The sequence below is a fragment of the Chinchilla lanigera genome, unplaced genomic scaffold, assembly GCF_000276665.1.
Source record: "Chinchilla lanigera isolate Chin_1 unplaced genomic scaffold, ChiLan1.0 scaffold00070, whole genome shotgun sequence".
Taxonomy (NCBI): Eukaryota; Metazoa; Chordata; class Mammalia; order Rodentia; family Chinchillidae; genus Chinchilla; species Chinchilla lanigera.
In genome coordinates, this window is record NW_004955471.1 from 8552738 (window position 1) to 8572905 (window position 20168).

Below are 20168 nucleotides of genomic sequence, written 5' to 3' on the forward strand. Positions count from 1 at the left end.
TCATTCTTTATGGCTGAACAATATTCCATTGTGTATATATCCCACATTTTCTTTATCCCTTTATCTGTTGATGAGCATCTATGGTAGCTTAGATATTGTTAACTGTGGTGCTGTAGACATAGGTATTTATGTATTGCTGTACTATTCTGTCTTTAATTCTTTTGCTAATATATTGAGGAATGTTATAGCTAGATTAAATGGTATCTCCATTTTGGTTTTTAAAGGACTCTTCGTATTGATTTTCATAGTGGCTTTACTAGTTTACATTCCCACCAGCAATGCAGATAGGTTCCTTTTCCCTTCATAGCCTCACTAGCACTACTTGGGGTGTGTGTGTGTGTGTGTGTGTGTGTGTGTGTTCTTGACGATAGCCATTCTGACTCAGCTGAGATGGAATATCAACGTGTTTTGACCTAATTATGAAAAGATATTAAACATTTTTCATATGCTTATTGGCCATTTGTACTTCTTTTAAGAAAAAGAATCTATTCATTCATGCATTTGTTGATTGAGCTGTTGGGTTTGGGGTGTTTCTGGAGTTCTTTGTGTATTCCAGATATTAATCCTCTGACCGAAAAATAGCTGGCAAAGACTTTCTCCCATTCTGCAGGCTGGATCTTCACTATTCCTTCCATTGTACAGAAGTGTTCTAATTGGACTTAATCCTGTTTGTTGATTCTTGCTACTATTTCCTATGCTTGGAGCCCTAGTCAGGAAGTCTTTGCCTGTGCTATGGCTTCAAGTGTTTCCCCTACATTTTCCTCTAGAAGTTGTAAAGTTTCAAGTCAGATATCTAGATCTTTAATGCGTTTTGAACTGATTTCTTTAAAACATGAGATCTGAAGGGAAATGAATGCAACTGGAGACCATTATCGTAAGTGAAATGAGCCAGACTCAGAAAGTCAGATACCACACGCTTTCTTTCACATGTGAAATTTAAAAAATAGCATTAGAGAAAAGAGATTACAGGAAAGTAGGAAAGTAGCCTATTTGAGACAGTGCAATTTGTCATTTTTACTTAAGTTTCAAGAGTTGATTAGGTCAGTGTGTACAAAGCTTTAGTGTTTCCGCTTTCATTACTGTGAAGTGCTTCACTCAAACACACCCTATTTTACATGCTACTGAAACTATTTTGGTCCATGACTCATTCTGCACATGTACACGATTGCTCTAGGGTTTGAAACCGGAGTAAGCCTGCACCCGCACAGCGAAGCAAACCTCCAAGTAGACCCGGCTTTACTTCACTGCTCCCCAACAAGCTCTCCCAGGCAAGCTGAGTATGTTTGGACCCATTTTGATTATTCGGGATCCCTTTCGGTGAGCACCCTTTAATCTGTGAATATCCATTTTCTCACTTGTTATTTAATTGTTTTCCTTTCCTTATTGATTTGTAGGTTTTTAAATAAAGTCTGAATACAATTTGATATTAATCACATGGGTTGCGATTATCTTCTCCCAGTCTGTGACCTGACTTACAACATTGTGAACAATGGCATCTTTTGGGAAGATTTTAGTTTTAATGTAGTTTTATTATCTACTTCTTTGTGAGTTTTTGTTGTCCTTGTTTAAAAATTGTTCTTTGTCCTCAATGTCATACAATCAATTTCTTATTTTTTTTCTGGTAAGAAAGTCGGATAGTCACACTGAAATCACTGCATCTTTGATATAGTGGGAGGTAAGTAACTCTCAAAATTTTATTTTCCTACGTGAGTCATCAGTCACACCTGGATCAGAGGTTGGCAGTCCATCTCCTCCCCATATATCAGGTGTCAATTCTCCACGTGTGTGAGACAAAGTCTTTACTCTTTTGCACTGCCCTATTTGTGAATCAGTGCGTTTATATGATACTGTCTTAATTAGAAAAGTTTCAAGTCCAGATCCATGAGGCAAAATTCCTACTTGTTCTGTTGACATTGCCATAGTTATTCTCTGTTTTTGTGGTTCCTATGACTCTTAGAATCAGCTTGTCAAATTCCAACAAAAACTCACTGAGATTTCCATTATAAATATATTAAACTCATAAATATATTTAAGTGTTTTTATTTTTATGCTATTGAGCCTTCCTAAACTGAACATGATACAGGTTTTATTTAATTTGTCTTGTCTGACTTTTATGATTATTTTGTAGTTTTCTACAGAAAGGTCTTATGCATGCTTTATTGGAATTTTACTATATCCCTTAATAGGCACAGACTCTGACTTAGGTGACTTTGAAGCTTATATAATTTGGGGGTCCTCCATGAGAAAGATACGACAGTATTACAAATGTAAATTGCCTATTGGCTCTGAACTCCACTCAAGCAAATCTGCCCTAAACCGTATGGCTATGTTTATGAATTCACCGCAGTGAGCATGATCTTTGAAGAACTTCTTAGAGTTTAAAATGCTATTGAGTTTTGTACATTGATATTGCTCCCAGAGAAGTTGCTGTCTTATTATATTCCAATACTTTGTCTGTAGTACTTGTTGGGTTTTACATGAAGACAATCACATTGTATGCGGGTAAGGAAGATTTTGTCTCTTGGTTTCATGTTAACATCAAGACAAAGCAATAAATATCCCTTGATGTAAGACACAACATCACCTGAAGCTCATCACAACAAATCTGAGCCCTGTACATTTTAAGAGAAAATATAAAAGTACGCCTGATGTTTTCTATGTATACAACCATATATCGTTTGATTTATGGTGTGATGCAGCTAGGTGTGGTGTATTCTGACCTTAATAGTACTTAGTCTTCATAGAGATTATAGACCCTTGACTTCATAACACACTAAATGCTACTTCTTTTCCATTAACTACTTCTTTGCTTTCAACAAAAGTTGATTGGCTTATCAAATTATTGTAAATTACTCACTTAGGGTAGGTGATTTCTATTTAGGGCAAAAAAGTGGCAGTGAGTTTTCACTAAACTTGCACAATTATTTTCTTTTTTAAAAAAGTGAACGTGATTCTTGGCAGTAGCAAATGTATTTTGTATTGTGTTTGTCATTTGGTGTTATATTCAAAGTTACCTGGAGAGTTCTGAGCAATCTAAATAAAACACATTTTTTCAGAAGCAGAAAGATAGTTGATAAAGGGGGTTCTAACTCTTCATGCTTTATGAATAAGGACTTTTACCTGAAGATACTGAGTAGGTAACTTCTGCGTTGTTTCCTTCATCAAGATCCTTTGCAAACACAGTTGTAACCAACATGTTTACTGGTTGGTCTTCCAGAACCTGTCATAAAAACAAGTGGCTACAGACATGTCACTGAAATCTTAAAAAGAGGTATCAATGGAACTTATAGAAAAGAACACATTACACTAAGCATTTTTAACTATTTTAAAAATCCACATACAATTCAAATGTCTGCATATAAAAATTAGATGGTCAAAAGTCCATGAAGAGAATCCACCTTACACATTTAAATCTTTTTCTCAATTTGAAAATTTATTTAGGGCATTTTGACTAATTCTATAAAAAAGAAAAAAAGAAAAAGAATAAAACATTTTATATTTTAGGTTTTTTAAAATAATTCTGCCATATTATCATTTATCATCTTCTGAGGTTATATTTTAAAAGACTATTACTATGCAAATATGCTTAGATAAACATGAACCTTTATTTCAGGACATATACCTTGCATGAGAAACATTGATTAAAATGAACTTTCCTGAAATATTGAAATGCACATGTCAGTTCAATTGTCCAATTAAGCAGGATATTAATGATAGAATTATAGGTCACCACGATAATGTGATAGTTTTTACTTTGGTATAAGTTTTCTCTAAATCTGGCTTTGGACCATCAAAATGATTAACTTCACCAGCACTTTTTTGAGTTTTTCAGTATGCATATTTAAATGCAATTTGAACATCTAATTCAATCGTTTCAAAACAGTAGTTTCCTAACTTTTTATTCTTATAACACATCCATTAAAAAATTATGAGTACCTACAAAACATAGTTATTAAGTACATACAAGAACTAATATGCTAACTTGCTATGTATATTATAAAGGAGATGGAAATGAAAAAGATAAATAGAAATTTGTGCATGTGCTCAAAAGGATGAACTTGTACAATCACTGGATGTACATTTACCCACTCTGGGACTACAGATTGTTCCTGCTTCCACCCCACCATGCCAGCACAGTGCATCAACTGGGATGCTACATCAACAGATGTGTGTGACAGCGTTACACACACGCAAAGGGATAAACAGCATTCCTTCATACAAGAACAGCTGGAGGTTTAATTCCAAAGAATACATACACATGTTTTCTTCCTTTCTTCCTCTCTCCCTCTTTCTCTCCCTCTCCTGTCTCTCTCTCTTTCTTTCCGTTTGTTTTAACACATGCACTATGTCTTGGTCCTCTAGAAATCCTGTACATACAAGATCACACCAACACTGATTTGAACATTTGCACTTTCTACCACAAGATGGTGCTCAAAACAAATAATCACGAATATTACAAATTCATTGCAAGGCTGCTTCACAAACCTTGATGTAAAATTCCTTCCCAGGGAGACACTGTGGGAAAAATGGGCTGTTATCATTGATGTCGGTCACTGTGACGTAAACTACCATGGTGGCATTTCGTGGTGGTGAGCCGTGGTCCGTCACCAGGACAGTCATCTGATGGTGCATCTGGCGCTCACGATCCAGTGCCAGCCAACTGATCAGTTCACCTGAGGGACACAGGCCAGAACAAGGACAAAGACACTGTGTACCGTAACGCTGGCATCGGGAGCCCCTCCCCAAATAACCCACACAAGAGCCATCTGCAACCGCATGACTCCTGAGACCGCATCCAGTCTGGCTCTGTGGTACCACCGAAAGAATTTCCTGAAGTTGTTCTCGAAAATGCCACTTCAGATTTGGTATGCTTTGTATTTCAAATTATGCGCTATCAGCCATTTAAACCAAAGAAGTATGAATTCATAAAATTTCCGCATTTGTTATGCTGTCCTATGAAACAGCGGAAAGTATGCGAGTGATGACATCACAAGTTCTGGGTTTGGGCCCCTGTTCTGCCACCTAGTGACCTCCTAGGGGTGTCATCCAAACAGATGCAATCGCAGACATGCAGGTGTTTTGTAAGCTGTAAATCATTGCACACATGGCACTTGTTATCACTCCTTCAAAAGAATGGCAAAGTACCTTCCTGAAAATAGTATTCCTCGGGGAGTGGCTTATCATTTAAACATACAATTTCCTTTTAATGGAGTGAGACATATGTGTACCCACAGACAGAAGTTTCCCAAGTAACTATTCATGTTTTACAAGGCTTATTTTCTACACTGTTGCCTAAAACTGTGCTACTTTTGGTAAGTTCCTTCATGTTTTAGCCACAAGGACTCCAGCACAAATCTGCTTCTTCTCCCTACCCGTACCTCTTGCTGTGAGGCACAGACAGTCTCCTGAGCGTGTGTGAAGAGATCTCTTTGAGAGACAGTAAACGTGAAGCAGCAAGCACCAAACTTTCTCTTTGATAGTACTGGGGATTCACACGGAGCTATATCCCCAGCCCTTTCTATTTTTTATTTTCTGAGTCCCACTAAATCGATAAGTTGCCTAGGCAGGGCTTGAATTTGCTATCCTCCTGACTCAGCCTCTCAGAGTCCTGGCATTATAGGGATGCACCACTATGCTCAACCACCAAAGATTCTTATGGCCAAGATTTTTTCTTCTGAATCCAAATAAAATGTTACTGAATTAGAAGGAAAGAAAGAAAGAAAGAAAGAAAGAAAGAAAGAAAGAAAGAAAGAAAAGACTGAAATGAGAAACAAAACTCACATTTGGGTGTCACTGAATTGCTGAGCTAACTGCAGTGTTTACCATGTAAACTACATTTAAACAGTGTTAATTATAACTATGATTTTAGTAAAAATCAGACACACGATTGCATTTTTCAAGTTTTATACTGCAATTCTCCTGGAACCCAAAATTCTCCATAGCAAACATTGTTATTTCATAAGCCAACTCGGATTGACAGACAGACCTGTTTAGAGGTCAAGTGGGAAAGATCGTCAGGCTTGGCCGGGCCGTAGTGCCAGATGCCGAGGCAGGGCTTATCGGTATGCACGGGAGTCCTGGCCAGCACCAGGAGTACTCAGGGCACAAGGATGGGGAGGACAGGGTGGCTGCCCGTGCTCTGAGGGAAGCCCTTCAGCCCTGCCCTGCCCCACTGTCCATGGAAATGAACAGCACACAGTCTTTCCAGCCCTTTGTTACCGTTTGTGTCTGGATGCCCACCCCCCCAGCCTCAGGCAGGCATGGGAGGGCTTCTAGAGTTTCTGATTGATCCACGGTCCAATGCTGGGATTATGGGTGTGAGCGCTGCACCTGCCCTGGGGTAGAAAGCCTGCATACAGTATCAGGGAGGGAAAGGGCCTTGCTCTTGCTGCTCATCCCTTTTTCTGTTGTTGCTGTTGCTGTCTTCTGCCGCCATGAACTGTTGCCCTCTGCCATGTGCCACCCTGCCTTGGAGCCAGCCAAGTATGGACTGAAACCTCCACAGACTGTGAGCTAAATAAACCTTTCCTTCCTTAATTATAGATGTCAGGTATTTTTGTCTCAGCAACAAGAGTGAAGTAACCAAGGCATCTCTTCATGTACTTTGGCTCTTTGCCCCCCAGAGCACAACCAGGAGCATGGCTACAATGACCCCCACTACTCATAGCAAAGATACTGAATTATGGAGTCAGCTACTTGCTGAAGCCATGCAACAAAATGAGGAGCAGACACCCGGTATTCTGAATCTGGGTCCGGGATCACCTACAGGACAGGGAGGATCGGGAGGAACCAGCTATAGTTCACACGTTTAGAAAAACGACTAAGTGGAATAGAAAGCTGGGAAAGCCACAGTGGTGTGGAACGGGAAGCAAGCAGGGATGTTCTGCACAGCCAGGCAGCCCATGCCCAGCAGGCGGGCTCCACGCAGGGAGGGACTCAGAACTGACATCCTGCCTGCACCGGTCCTGGCCGCCGCAGGCCCTGCTGCAAAGCCCCACCCGATGGAGCAAGGGGACCCTTCTATTCACACCTTCTGCCCTCGAAACAAAGGCCTGAAGTGGGTCAAAACCAAGCACAAATCCCGTCTCACCAAAAGGCAGAGGCCCCACAACACAAGTTATGACATAAAGCAACTGTACGATTTGGTGGCTTCCTCATACCCTGGCAAGCTCTGTGACTTTACTTCGGCTCTTTGAATCTGTTTTCCCAGTTATATCACTGCAGCTTAAGTGCACTTTGCTGTAGGGATCAAAGTCCTTGTACATGTGCACAATACCAATTTTAAAGCATGATATCATTTTATATTTAACTTTTAAATTAAGACTTTGGAAAATAATTACATCGGTGTGATGATCTCTCCTTGCTCCCTCATTCCCTTACCAAGAAGACAATCGGGGCACAGACCCTTAAGGTGATTTTCACATCTTAACTAATGGGTGACTTATACTCAATGAGTATGTCGTGACACTAATAAAAAAGAACAGTTGGTGGAGAAAACAAACATTTAGACAGGATTTATTCCTATGAGAGACTGACTTTATTGCTAATTCAGTGTAAGTACTGCATAAAATCACTTGCTTTTCGATGGGGACTTGTTTTAAGAAATACGTTACTGGCCGATTTCAGCACGGTGTGAACACGCATGTGCTTACACGAACCTAGATGAACCCTGCTACTTACTTTGGCTTTTACAGCACTCTGCGGGCTGGTACAGGAAAAGCCGACTGCTTTTCCTCTGCTACTCTACAGTTCTGTGCAGAAGGGAACTGCCCCGAGCACCGTGTGCACCTGTCACATAACTGTAAGCATGTCCGTAATAGATGTAAAAAAGGTACAGTGAAATCTGAGGCAGTGGTTTCTCCTCCCTGTTGTCGCTGTGGACTGATGTCATTCAGCGTCAGGTGAATTCACAGGCAACCAGCCAGTGCGAGGCAAGAGAAATACGGATCCTTCCAGCTAAAACCTTTTCAATTTGAACTTCATTTTAAAATCACATAATGCTCTAGTCAAATACTGCACTCACCAAAAATTAATTTTAACTACGTTATTTGTACTCAAACCGTGCCTAACGAGTTCCGTTTTCCCAATCCTGATTTTAAAGAAGTGAGCGGAAGCTACAAAATGCTACCTGTGTTGGGGTTCATCTTGAAGAACTTCCCAGCGGACAGAAGGAAATAGGACAGCTGCCCGTTCTTGCCGGAGTCCGCGTCAGTGGCCGCGATTCTGCCTATCACCCCTAGGGGGACGGGGCTCTCCTCGACTTTCAGAAACAACTGGCCGTGCGGGAAGGTCGGGGCGTTGTCATTCTCGTCCAGGACGTGAACCGTCACCGAGGCGCTCGCGTTCTGCGGCACTCCACCCTGCGGGGCCCAGGCAGACGCTCTGAAGCGGTGTGTCTGCGCGGATTCATAGTCCAGCCGTCGCCGCAGATAAATCCAACCCGTGTGCGGCTGGACCCCAAACACGGCCGAGTCCGCGCCCGGCTCCAGCGCGTACTGCACCCGCAGGGCTGCGCGCCCCGGGCCGAGCGCGCTCGCCTGTACCTGCAAGATCTGGGTCCTGGGCGGGGCAGACTCGCTCACCTCCACCTGATAGACCAGATTTGCAAAAGCCACGCCGGGCCCTGGTTCGTCCCGCTCGATGACAACCGTCAGCACCAGCTGGGAGGCCCGGGGGGGCTCGCCGTGGTCCTCGGCCACCAGGGTCAGCGTGCGCCTCCGCGGCTCGTCGCCCCCCAGGCGCGCACGGAGGTAGAGCACGCCGAGCCCGGGGTGCACCGCGAAGGCGCGCGGGTGCGGGCCCGCCAGGGAGAAGCGCAGCTGCCCGTTGCGCCCGCTGTCCCTGTCCGCCGCGCGCGCCAGGTACAGCGCGGCGCCGGGAGGCGTGGCCGCGGACACGCGGATCTCCTCGGCAGCCCCGAGAAACTCGGGCGGGTTGTCGTTGACGTCGAGGACGGTGATGTTGACTTCTGTGCTGCTGCAGGCCGCGGAGCCGCCCAGCTGGGCCTGGATGGTGAGGACCACCACGGGCTGCGCCTCGTGATCCAGGGGCTTCCGAGTGCGAATAGTGCCCAGCCACGGGTGGATGGAGAACGTCGCGTCCGGGTCGCCAGAGGAGATTCTGTAAGAGATGGGTTCGGAGGAATCTGAAAAGAGAGCGTGCAATCCATCACTGTGTGCCCGAAGAATAAACCTGCGGGAAACGCTGGAACCGAGAGTATTCACGGACACCGCGAAGGTGGAGCACGACTGGGTCCGGTCCTGCTCCCTCCTCTCTCTGTCAAACCCGCGGAAAGGGACGCCTGGCTCAGGGTTCCTGAGGCGCAAAAGCAAGGTCCAGGGGAGGAAGGGCAGGCACGGGCTTCGAGGGCTCTCTTGTATGAGTGAAAGGGTCAGACAGTTAATGATTTGGGTACCTGTCTCGCATGTTAGAGGAAGCCAAGTTATGATAATGATCATTGTCTCTCCAACTTCATCTACCTATGAAGGGCAACTAACGGCACAGATGCTGTGGCCAGGAGGGGAAGAAAGGAGGAGAAGAGTGGCCGAGAACAAGCACTTGGGCCAGGTAACTCCCTTCCAGGAATTAGTCCGGCCTCCACACCTTCACACATGTGACGGAGGTCAGAGAGGAGTTTTGCTCAAGTACTATTTGTACTAGAAAAAAATTCAAATCATTCGTATTGGTAGCAAATTAAAGTGTTTAAATAAAACACAGCATCTTATAAAATCAGACAGAATGAGCTGCAGTTTACCTGGAAAGTGTGTGTACACGCACACACACACATACACACACACAGAGTGGTAAAAGTTATATAACAAATATAGCAGGATGCAGTTTTGTAAAAGCATGTTTTTTAAAGCATGGTGTTTTGGTGAGATTATAAGCTATACTTTCTACATTGTTTTAAGCTTTCTTCTCTTAAAAATGCCAATTGCTTTGATTATCAGAAGAAATATAGGATGGACAGAAACAGTGTTGAAAGGCCAAGGACGAGCCATGGTTCTGCTGGGTCCCTTCACTTGCCTGGCATAGAGAAGGGAAGAACTAGTCAAGATTGCAGAGCCCGGGAGGTCTTCTAACAATGGGCTTCGATCCCACGTAAGAAGCGAGTACTCACTCAAGGACTCTCTCGCTTTCACTGTTCCAACGGGAGTGCCCTCCGGCGCATCTTCAGAAACCGAGAAGGAATACTTCGGCCTTTCAAATTCAGCTGGAGCCAGCGTGGTGTGCAGGATGTGTACAGTGACCTCAGCGTTGGTGGCAGCTGTGAGCCCGCCACCGTCTCGAGCACAGACGGTCAAAAACACTGTAGTAGGCTCCAAATGACCAAGAGCTGATGTTAAGTAAATAATTCCTGGGCAGGAGAAAGAACTAATTAATTGATCATATGCAATAAACACTGAAGTAACACCTGACTGCTAAATCAGGTTGATGCTTACTTGTATGTGTCAATTCGACTGCTATGGGTGAGTGCCTAGGTGTTTGATCAAACATTCCTGAGTGTGCCTCTGATGGGTTTTCTGGACGGTTTACATGCAAATCTGCAGATGGAATACAGCGGGTCGCTCTCCCTCACATGGAGAAAGAGCTTCATCTAGTCAGGTGAAGACCAGCATGGACCCTATTCTGAATACAGAGAGTTCTCCTGTCTGCCTGTCTTCAAACCAGGACATGGTTCTTTTTCCTGCCTTCTGACTCTACAGGGGACATAAACTCTCCCAGCCTCCCCAGCCCATTTATCTTCTCTCTGGAATGCGCCCCGGGCCATCGTGGGTGCAGAGCTTGGGACCTGCCCACCTCTGCAATGGCATGAGCATATGCCTATGCTCTCTCTGTCTCTCTTGCTCCGTGTGTGTGTGTGTGTGTGTGTGTGTGTGTGTGTTACAGTATGTAAATACATGTGTCTTTTTATATATACACACATCCTAGTGTTTCTGCTTCTCTGCAGAGCTCCAACTGACACCTCAGTTTTACAACCAAGGAACGACTTGTAGCATACTTGCAAAATGATGCCCCAAATGCTGTCAAGTCAGCCATATTTCCTAGCTTAAACATCACACAATTTGGAAGTGTGTCAGTTTGTCAGAAGAATGCGCATCATGCTGCCTTTCTCAGTTCTCACTACCATTTCACAGTACAGTACATCCGAGAGCTCAGTGTCCCCTGCTGAGGGTTACATGTGAGCACAGCCTGCTCACGTGCTGAATCGGAAGTCCGCAGGACGACACCGCAATTGTATCTTCTTACAACTTTTGAAGGTGTTTATGGCATCTGTCCCGGACTAGATGTTATGTCGGACATCTCTCTGTTTCCATAAATTCTATTTTTTGTTTGTGAGAAGGTACAATAAAATAGCTGTGCATAAGGGAGCTACAGAAACTGGTAAAACCACAGAGCAAGAGCAGCAGGCTGAGCTCGTGAATACATCCCGTGTGAGAGCAGGTGGCATTTAGGGTTAAGTTACGGTGAGATTCATTAACGCTGAGAAAACTAGTTAATATTGTTAACATTACCATTTAGTCCTCTATTTGGAAACATGGAAATAGGTATCATGTAACTAACCCAATAAGTCAGTCTGTTGATTTTATTGAATGAGAAAACATATGCAAACTTATTGACCAAATTTAAATACAAACAAATATGGCTGCACTTTAGGAAATCTTTCCTGGTCCAACTGGCCAAACACTAGTTAATGAAAGAATTTTGCAGTTGTTGTCAGTTTGTGAAAAGCTGGCAGAAAATATTAAAAATATCCATCTTTTAGTCATAAAAATATGACACCCGTTCAATTTCTTTCTTAAGTCAAAATCTTCTCTATTAGCAACTTTAACCCCTTATCCCTGTGGCTGTCAGAAGTTTAATGAACCATGTCTTCTCTTTAGTATGAGACGTCATCATCACCCAGACTCAGATATTTTGCCTCACTTCCTCTGCCTGACCTCTAACACAACATCCCCATTGTCTTTGCCCCCCAGCTTATTAAGATACAGTTGCTACATAAAGTTGTATCAGTTCAAGGTGTGCAATGTGACAACTAGGGATATAGGTGAGTTATCATTTTCCTTAATAGGTTCCTATCGAGCCTGATTTTAAGGCATTTCCCTCTCAGTGCAGTTTTCCTGAGCATGCTCCAAGTTTGCCATCCTAATTTTGATCATTACCAAATCAACCTGGCCATTGCCAAGCAGACCACAAACATCCTTATTAGACTAACATAAAATATTATTAATAGTATCAACCAAGAGTACACCAGCTTTTAGCAGCCATATTAGAATTTGGGCTAATGCTGATGTCATGGTCCACCAAATCCCTCAAACATTATCACACAGATTTCCAAGTCAGACACTCCCCATATGTTTTTGGTGCAGTTTTGAAAAAAATAATAAAAAGTGAATCATTTAATTACTGTAGTCTGTGTTAGATTGAAAATAAAACTCCAGTAAAACAAAAGTGTCTACAGAAGAAAACAAAAGACAAAAAGCCCCTTTACCCTCAATCATAACCACTCCTAAGTGTATATTCTTCCAGAGTTAGGCTCAGCTCCGATAAAAGCTCAGAGTAGCTTTTATAAGATTTCATTTTGCCCTTTTGAAGAGTATGGCAATGAAAAGCTTGAATGTTTGTCCCAACGAGACACGACCCGGTCTTCTTGCCTCCAGACTGACCCCCTTGACCACCTTGCATGTATTACGAGAGCTTTCCTGAAATTCAAATCCTAAGCACAGCAATGCCTTCCCCAGACTTAAAAGCTTATATGCCTTACAGTAAATAGCAAACCATTCATAAGCTGGCCCTTGTCCATTTCTGCAGGCCCAGGTCATGACTTTCTATACTGAACATTTTACTCGAGACCAAGTGAACTATTTTTCATTTCCAGAATAGACCTTGCTCTTTTCTCAGTAGGTGATTGCACCTTCTTCCTGGAATACCTTCTCTCCTGTGACTTACCGATTCCTCATCACATTTCAAAGCACACTCAGTGTCATCTGGTACAGCTGGCCCATGCTAGGTACCACCCTTCTGGGGCCCTGTCATGGCCTGGGTACACAGCTAGTATAAGCTGCTATAACATTACATTTCATCAGTTTTTAGATTTCCTAGCATTCATGTAGGCATTCATCATGCTAGTGAGTGATTTATATAAAATTGAAATACAACATTTGGAAAATAAGTAAGCAATGGTTTGGTATCCATAGTAAACACAGGTTCTATAATAAAGATGAAAACACTAATAAATAGGTTAGGCTAACAGTCGATCAGCACAGGCAGTTTGGATAAAGAACAAAATGTTCATAACTATAATAACACTGAAACTCACTAATAATGAAAACAAAAATTAAAACAATTCCCTTCTTTTTACCTCAGCGTGTCCTAAATTGTTTGTGGCAATACATGCAAAGTGAAATCCTGCAGGGTGAGACTGTTAAGAGTAGCGAATAATAGAAGTTAAACCATAAACACTGACACATATGCTATGTGTGTGCACATACAGATACACGCAAAATGGAAAATATGGAAAGCCATGAACACTTGTAAAAATAGGTCGTCTCTGCTGGTTGAGGTTATGTGACAGGTCACTTTCCATTTCTTACTTTCTCATGGCTTAAAAACATTCAACCATGAGTGTGTTAATTCTGTTGACTTAAATGGCTTGAGAGACGCTTAGGACATTAGAAAAGCACACTTGTGGGTGTGTCTGGGTGGGTCATTGGGGTCTGTCCTTGGGGACTGTGGTCCCTGGCCACTTCCTCTCTGACTCCTTCCAATCCTCTCTGCTTCTCAGCTGCCGTGGGTGAGGAGCTTCCATCCACTATGACCTTCAGCTGTGATGTCTCTGTCTTGGAGCCAGTCACCCATGTACTGAAACTCTGAAAATCTTTTCTTCCTTAATTTGCATGTCAGGTATTTGGTCACAGTGATGAGAAGCAGACCAATATGATGAGCATATTTTACTTTGTAATTGAAATGCATATATTAAAATATTGAAAATATCTAGATAGGTAGAATGTTTATTACCAAAAAGTATACATACCTTCTGCACCAAAGATATTTCAGTCAATAATGCATCATGTGTGCAAGTGATCCCACAGACTATATTACCTACTGACACCACAGCACTCTTAGTTTGTACAAATACACTGTATGTCTGCGTAGCTTTTAGAACATATCCTTGTCATTAAGCAACACATATCTGTACATAACATCTTTCTTTAGAGCTATGAAGGAAACTCATATACTATAGAAAAGATGTAGTTTGGGCATTAAAAATATGTGCTTTTAAAATAATCACACAAGACACTCATTTAAAAATAGGATTTTCATAATATAAAAATCTTCAAGGATGAATATCAGTGGAAACTTCGGCACTAGCAAGTGAAGATTTTTAGAACTATATTCCATTAAATGATTCCCTGAGGTTGAGCTAAACATGCTCTATAGAAATTATCTGCATGAATTTGAACATGAAAAATAATGTTTCAGACATTCAAATTATTAGCAAAATTTGCCACTGTAACATATGGCAAACTTTGAAATACAATGTCACAAGTAAAAACTATCATTGGTGAGAAAGAGCAAAGTTTAAAGTTGCATGTAAATAGTTAAACATTGTGCAAATGTAGAACTTTGCATATGGTGGCCATTCAAAGAAATAAATCCATGTAAGAGGAGAGTCAGAAATCTACTTCCAGAGAAGTGCTTTACAGGAACAACAGTTTTCAAGCCTTTCAAAATAGTACCATGGAATAGTGCCTGCTATACAAGGTAAATTCCTCCAAGCTCAATATTTCAGTTGGTCTTGAAAAGAAAATCCTATCATTTTCCTCAATTTCTCATTTCATAAAAGTGCTAGAAATAAAGATCACTCTAGGAGTGTACATATTAAGATATTTATGCACACAAACATATAAATGTATTTACACATATAGACAATGTAGGCATATGCACACATATATGTACATGTGCATTTATATATTATGTATACATAGTACTACATAATGGTATGTTAATATAACATATAATGTATATTATGCAAATCTACCAAAATTCCTTTGTAATGGAGGCATAGCAAATATTTGTTCTACAAGAAAATTGTTCATTAATTACCAAGTTCTAGGTTATTTTTACAAAACTTCAGGAACTCCACCGACTTCTGTGCATGTTCACAGACCAGTCACCTAAGCCTATCATGCTTTTGTCTACAAATTAGGATAATGATTACCACTCTAATACTATCAGACAGATATGATTCCCAGCTGATCATGCTCATTATTTTTTATGTTAACTAGCTCCAGAATTTTATTTTTTGTTTTTATTTTTTAGTAAAATGAAAGCATGATAGCCAACTAAGAATAATCACCCAAAAGAAACTGAGAAACCTGGTGCATGCCCTTGCTTCTCAATTTGCAGAGCTCTGTGGCACTGGTATAAACTATCCCATGACTTTACGATGTGCAGCTTACTCACTCAATCTCCTTTTTTGGTCCTTTAAATATATTAAATGTAATTTGAGGGGGTATCGGTCTAATCAGGAAAACAAACCTCACTAGATATTTTAAGGACTATTTAATTAAAGGAAATTATTTCTTGCGCACAGGAAAGCTAAGAGGCACAGAAGGTAATGATGAAGAACAACTGCAGAAAGCCGTGATCTTTCTAGGTCTGAAGCGACGAGGAGGAGGAGCTGGGGTGGGCTCAGGGCTCTGAGGAGGCACCGCATGGATGGAGTCATGAGCTCTGAGGCATCTCCTTCCAGCGGATGCCGGAGTGACTCACAGGTGACCTACAGCTGTGGTCACACTTACAAAGGGCAGGGCTAGGAGATGCTCTGGTACCAGTACCTTGGTACAGCTGCGAGAACCTGCGAAGGCACTGTGAAGGTGACACCTCCGACCATGGCAGCGCTGCACCATGGATGGTGCCTTTTGAGGGCAATGGTTCAGCTGGTGTCAGGAGACTCAGGAGCAATGCTGCCAAAGGAAGAAAGCCTGAAAGCGTGCCTCCTTTTCTCTCTGACTTTCAGTTTGCTGCCGCTGCATCCCACTGGAAGAATCTATCTGGAGGCAGCTGCTCTGTGTCCCGGGCACCAGCAGGCCGATGGCGCCCTCTCTGAAGATGTCTAGATTCCAGCTCCACAGGGCCCACTGCCAACACTGGGCTTCAGTGAAGCCAAGCTGGCTTGGCTTCCCCAGCCCGGGAGAAATCATCACTTCCGTGCTGCAGTGCCTCTGGGTCAGTCTCTTTGCCCCTCTTGGTCTTCCCCTACCCTCTTAACCAATAGCTCACGCTGAATTAATTCTGTTACCATAAATGTTGTCTCTGTTTTCCTGACTGGATCTCAAGTGGTACAGATCTCGATGATTCTGACACACCTGGCTGGAGTTACTGGTTAGATGAAACAACCTTTATGGCTTGAAAAGATTAGAAACATTTGATTCACACGACTTTGTTCACTTGTGTCGGTCCTCTGAGCAAAGAAGGAGTGGATACTGAGCAGGTAAAAGCGACAGTTACTGATTATGCCCCTTGCTGTGGTTTTGCTGTGTGGCCCAAAAGTTCACCTGTTGGAAATTTAATTCCCAAGTTCATTCCTTACTGGGATTTGTAGGTGAGGCAATGGGGAGGTAAGTAGGGTCAGATGAGGTCCTCAGGATGGAGCCCATCATAACATTAGTGCCTTTATAAGAAAGAGATGGAAACTAGACTCCTCCCTTCTCCATGTTATGGGGCAGGATGAGGCCCTTACCAGACGCTTAATCATTTCCCGCATAAGATCTATGGCAATATTCCGGTATCCTGTTTCCTTGATTTCTCTTCGTCCTCCTTTACATTTCAAGGCCCAGGAGGTAAAGAGCTGTATTCGTATATTCACTAACAACCAAACAGAACTTGGCACAGTCCCAGGTTCAGAGGAGGTACCCTGCAACTATTTGTTGAACGAATTAACAAATGAATAAACAAACCAATATGGAAAACCCATTGTTTGAAAATTAGTCAAGAGAATTTCTCAGAGAAGGGAGGTGATGTCTTGGTTTAGGCTACTATAACAAAAGTAGCATAGGTTGGGTTACTTGAGCACAGAAATTCTTTCCTCAATTCTGGAGACAGAGTAACCCAAGATCAAGGTACTCACCAATTCTGTCTGCAGAGGGCTCTCTTCTGGTTCACAGATGGCTGTATTCTCTGTATCCTCACATGACAGAGAAAGTAGGCTTTAGTTTCTTTCTCTTATGAGGACACTAAACCCATCATGGTGGCTCCATATTCAAGATTTCATTTAAATATAATTAATTCCTAAGATCTTACCTCCTAATACCATCCCATTGAGGGTTAGGGTTTCAAACTATGAAATTTGGAGAGCCACAAAGATGCAATTGATAATTAAAGAATAACATGGCGGTGCAACAGCAAGGTAAATATTAAAGTTATTATACACTTGCTTCAATTACAGGTGTGTGATACCAATGCAAGGATAAATAATGGACCAGAACAGAAAGCTCCTTAGAAATGCTAGTCTAATGAAGTGGAAATCTTGAAGACTCTGATGTTAGTGAAGGAATTCCAGCTTTCAATTTATTATGCTTAAATATCACTAAACTATAGTGGAAAAACACCCTACAACAAACTTATTCTGCATGTAAAATCAATTTTATGTTGCTAACACCATGTGATAATTTATTTTCAATGCATTATATTTGAATACTAGCTCGTTTTCATGTTATAATAAAGGAAGTCACCCAACAGTTATCTATGGAACTTTTCATGTTGAAATCAAAATCCACTGTCCTTGGCTGTTGGGAGGCTTTCTTTCATTCAAAGAACTACAGAAAATAATTCAGAACTCCTAGATACCCATCAAAAAAAATCTTCCTTATATTTTGTCCTAATCATATGTGTTTTAAACTTTTTATCATGGTTGATATCAAGTATTTATAACAAACTTCAAAGTTTTTGCCACAAAATTGGACACTAAAAATTTGCTGACTTCTGATGGAAATATCTGACTTCAGCTTTGCATGTAGCCATTTCTTATGAACCTATATCGGATAATCTATGAGAGGTACTTCTGTGACAGAAATTTAATTAATATGATATATTTAGAACAATAAATCATTATACCAGGTTTAAAATATTAATCTCTCTCTTGCATTTAGCACTCCAGAAGTGAGTGAAGATTGTGATGTTTTTTTATCCTTGCCCTCAAATATGATAAATGTTATATTTTTGACTCTATATGGTAATTTTATATTCTCAGTGCTAGGTTTATGAATGATTTGGATTAAATTTTAGCAGAAGCAGACTTCCTACATAAGCCTGGCATCTTAGGCATTTTCTATACGGAGAGTCTAAGGATCAATAGCAAAGCAAGGCACTGATTAATAGCAGGGCAGGAAATATACTCTTTAGAGTTTATGGAGTAATAAAAAATCAAGGAGCTAGATCCCTAAAATCAGATATAGCTGGATTAAAATACTGGTCCTATCAATTTCTAGTTTCAGCTTGGGGAATTTTATAAACCATCTGAGCCTCTGTTTATTACTTGTAAACAGACTGTAGAGTCAAACCAATGCCATTTACTATGTGCGAGTGTGGTAAGGCTCAGATTAAACAGCATACATAAACAAATCACTCTGCATGGTGCCTAACATATGCTGACTCCTTATACAAATACTAGTTCCCTTCTCTTCCTCCTAAGGACAATATAGTATTATTAGATGAGTAATTTCATGTACCAAGGAACAATGAATAGTGAATGATTAAAAAGTCTTCTGGGGAAAGGAAAAGTTGGGAAAGCTGCAGAAGCATCCATATGCTGTGAAAGTCTGTGATAAAGTGCCTAAGAAATTCACTGGAAGAGCTAACTAGGGACCCGTCTGTCCCAGCAGCCTGCCTACCAAGGTAGCAAAGAACATTGCAGAGAAGTCTATAATGACACACTTTATTCTAAGATGTCTCACCCCTCCTAAAAAACAGTGAAACCGTTAATCGTAGTTCTATCTAAACCTTTCTTTGTGGTGTAACATTTCCATGTGTCCTATTACTATGGATAGTCCTATATATTCTATGGGGTTTACAATGAGTCCCCCTAATATTTCAAAATAATCTCGATAGCCTTTCTTGTTTTATAAACCTAGATGCTGGCACAGTTTGCAAACATGAGTGTGGACTGATGTTCCTTTTTGGGAGGGCTACCTGGGCATGTATTTGCAAAGCAAGTAGACACAAGTATAAGACCAGAAGCTTTAGCTATTGTTCTCTTCCACTTGGCTGTTTGAAGTGCTCTGTTAAGTCAGAAGAATCAACTCTACCTACCACTGTTTAGACCAAACCACCACCACCAATAGTTCTGCCACTGATTTAAGTATTCAATTAAAAGGAAAACCATTTTCTTAAAGCAAAATGAAAAGTCTTTAATGACCTGGACCCAAGTGGTTCTTTCACTTGAGGGAGTCCCCTGTAAAAATCATAAATTTGGCAGTAATACAGAAAGAAAGCATGTCTTTTGTTTTTTGTTTTGTTCTGTGCTAGAGACTGAACCCAGGTCCTTGGTCGTGCTGGACACAGGCCCTGGTACTGAGCTACACCTAAGCCTTCACGCATTCATATAAGATAGAGAGACTATGTGAATGCACAGCAAGGGGTTGAAGAATCTCCTCCCAGAGCCATGTCCACTTGGAACCTCAGTGTGTCACCTTCTTTGGAATAATGTCTTCAGACATAATTAACCGGGAAAGGATCGCAACATGAAATCATCCTGGATATAGGCTGGCCCTGATTCCAGTAATGGGTGTCCTCATGAGAGGAAAGGTCCCAAGGAGACTTGAACACAAAGAAGAAGCCATGGCAAAATGGAGATGGAGGGAAGTCTGATGCAGCCGCCAGGGAATGCCAAGGGCTGCCTGTACACCTCACTGTATGGCAAAGAATGAGGGCTCCAGTGCACCCGTAACTTATGTTTATATGAAGGAAGGGGCCAAGGAAAGCAGCAACTGAGAAGAACAAGTGGAAAGGTCATTTTAAAGTTACTTTCCTTCCGAGGTTAATGCAGAAGGGACTTCCACAACACGGGAGCTAAAACCTGCCTGTTTGAGGATTAGGCTATCATCTTTCCTCTAACTTCCTGGAAGGTCAGACAAACCACACAGCTTCAACTTGGTGACGTACAG

General features: G+C 41.7%; 1 protein-coding gene across 1 annotated transcript in view; it reads right to left on the minus strand.

Annotated features, from left to right (window-relative positions):
- Dchs2 (dachsous cadherin-related 2) overlaps positions 1 to 20168 on the minus strand; it is a 221502-nt gene that overhangs the window by 67206 nt on the left and 134128 nt on the right. The window contains exons 5-8 of the mRNA XM_005400929.2: positions 10121 to 10357; positions 8129 to 9145; positions 4486 to 4673; positions 3121 to 3220 (exon numbers count right to left, since the gene is read on the minus strand). Coding sequence (XP_005400986.2) covers positions 3121 to 3220; positions 4486 to 4673; positions 8129 to 9145; positions 10121 to 10357 — 1542 coding nt within the window. The remainder of the gene's footprint in view (positions 1 to 3120; positions 3221 to 4485; positions 4674 to 8128; positions 9146 to 10120; positions 10358 to 20168) is intronic.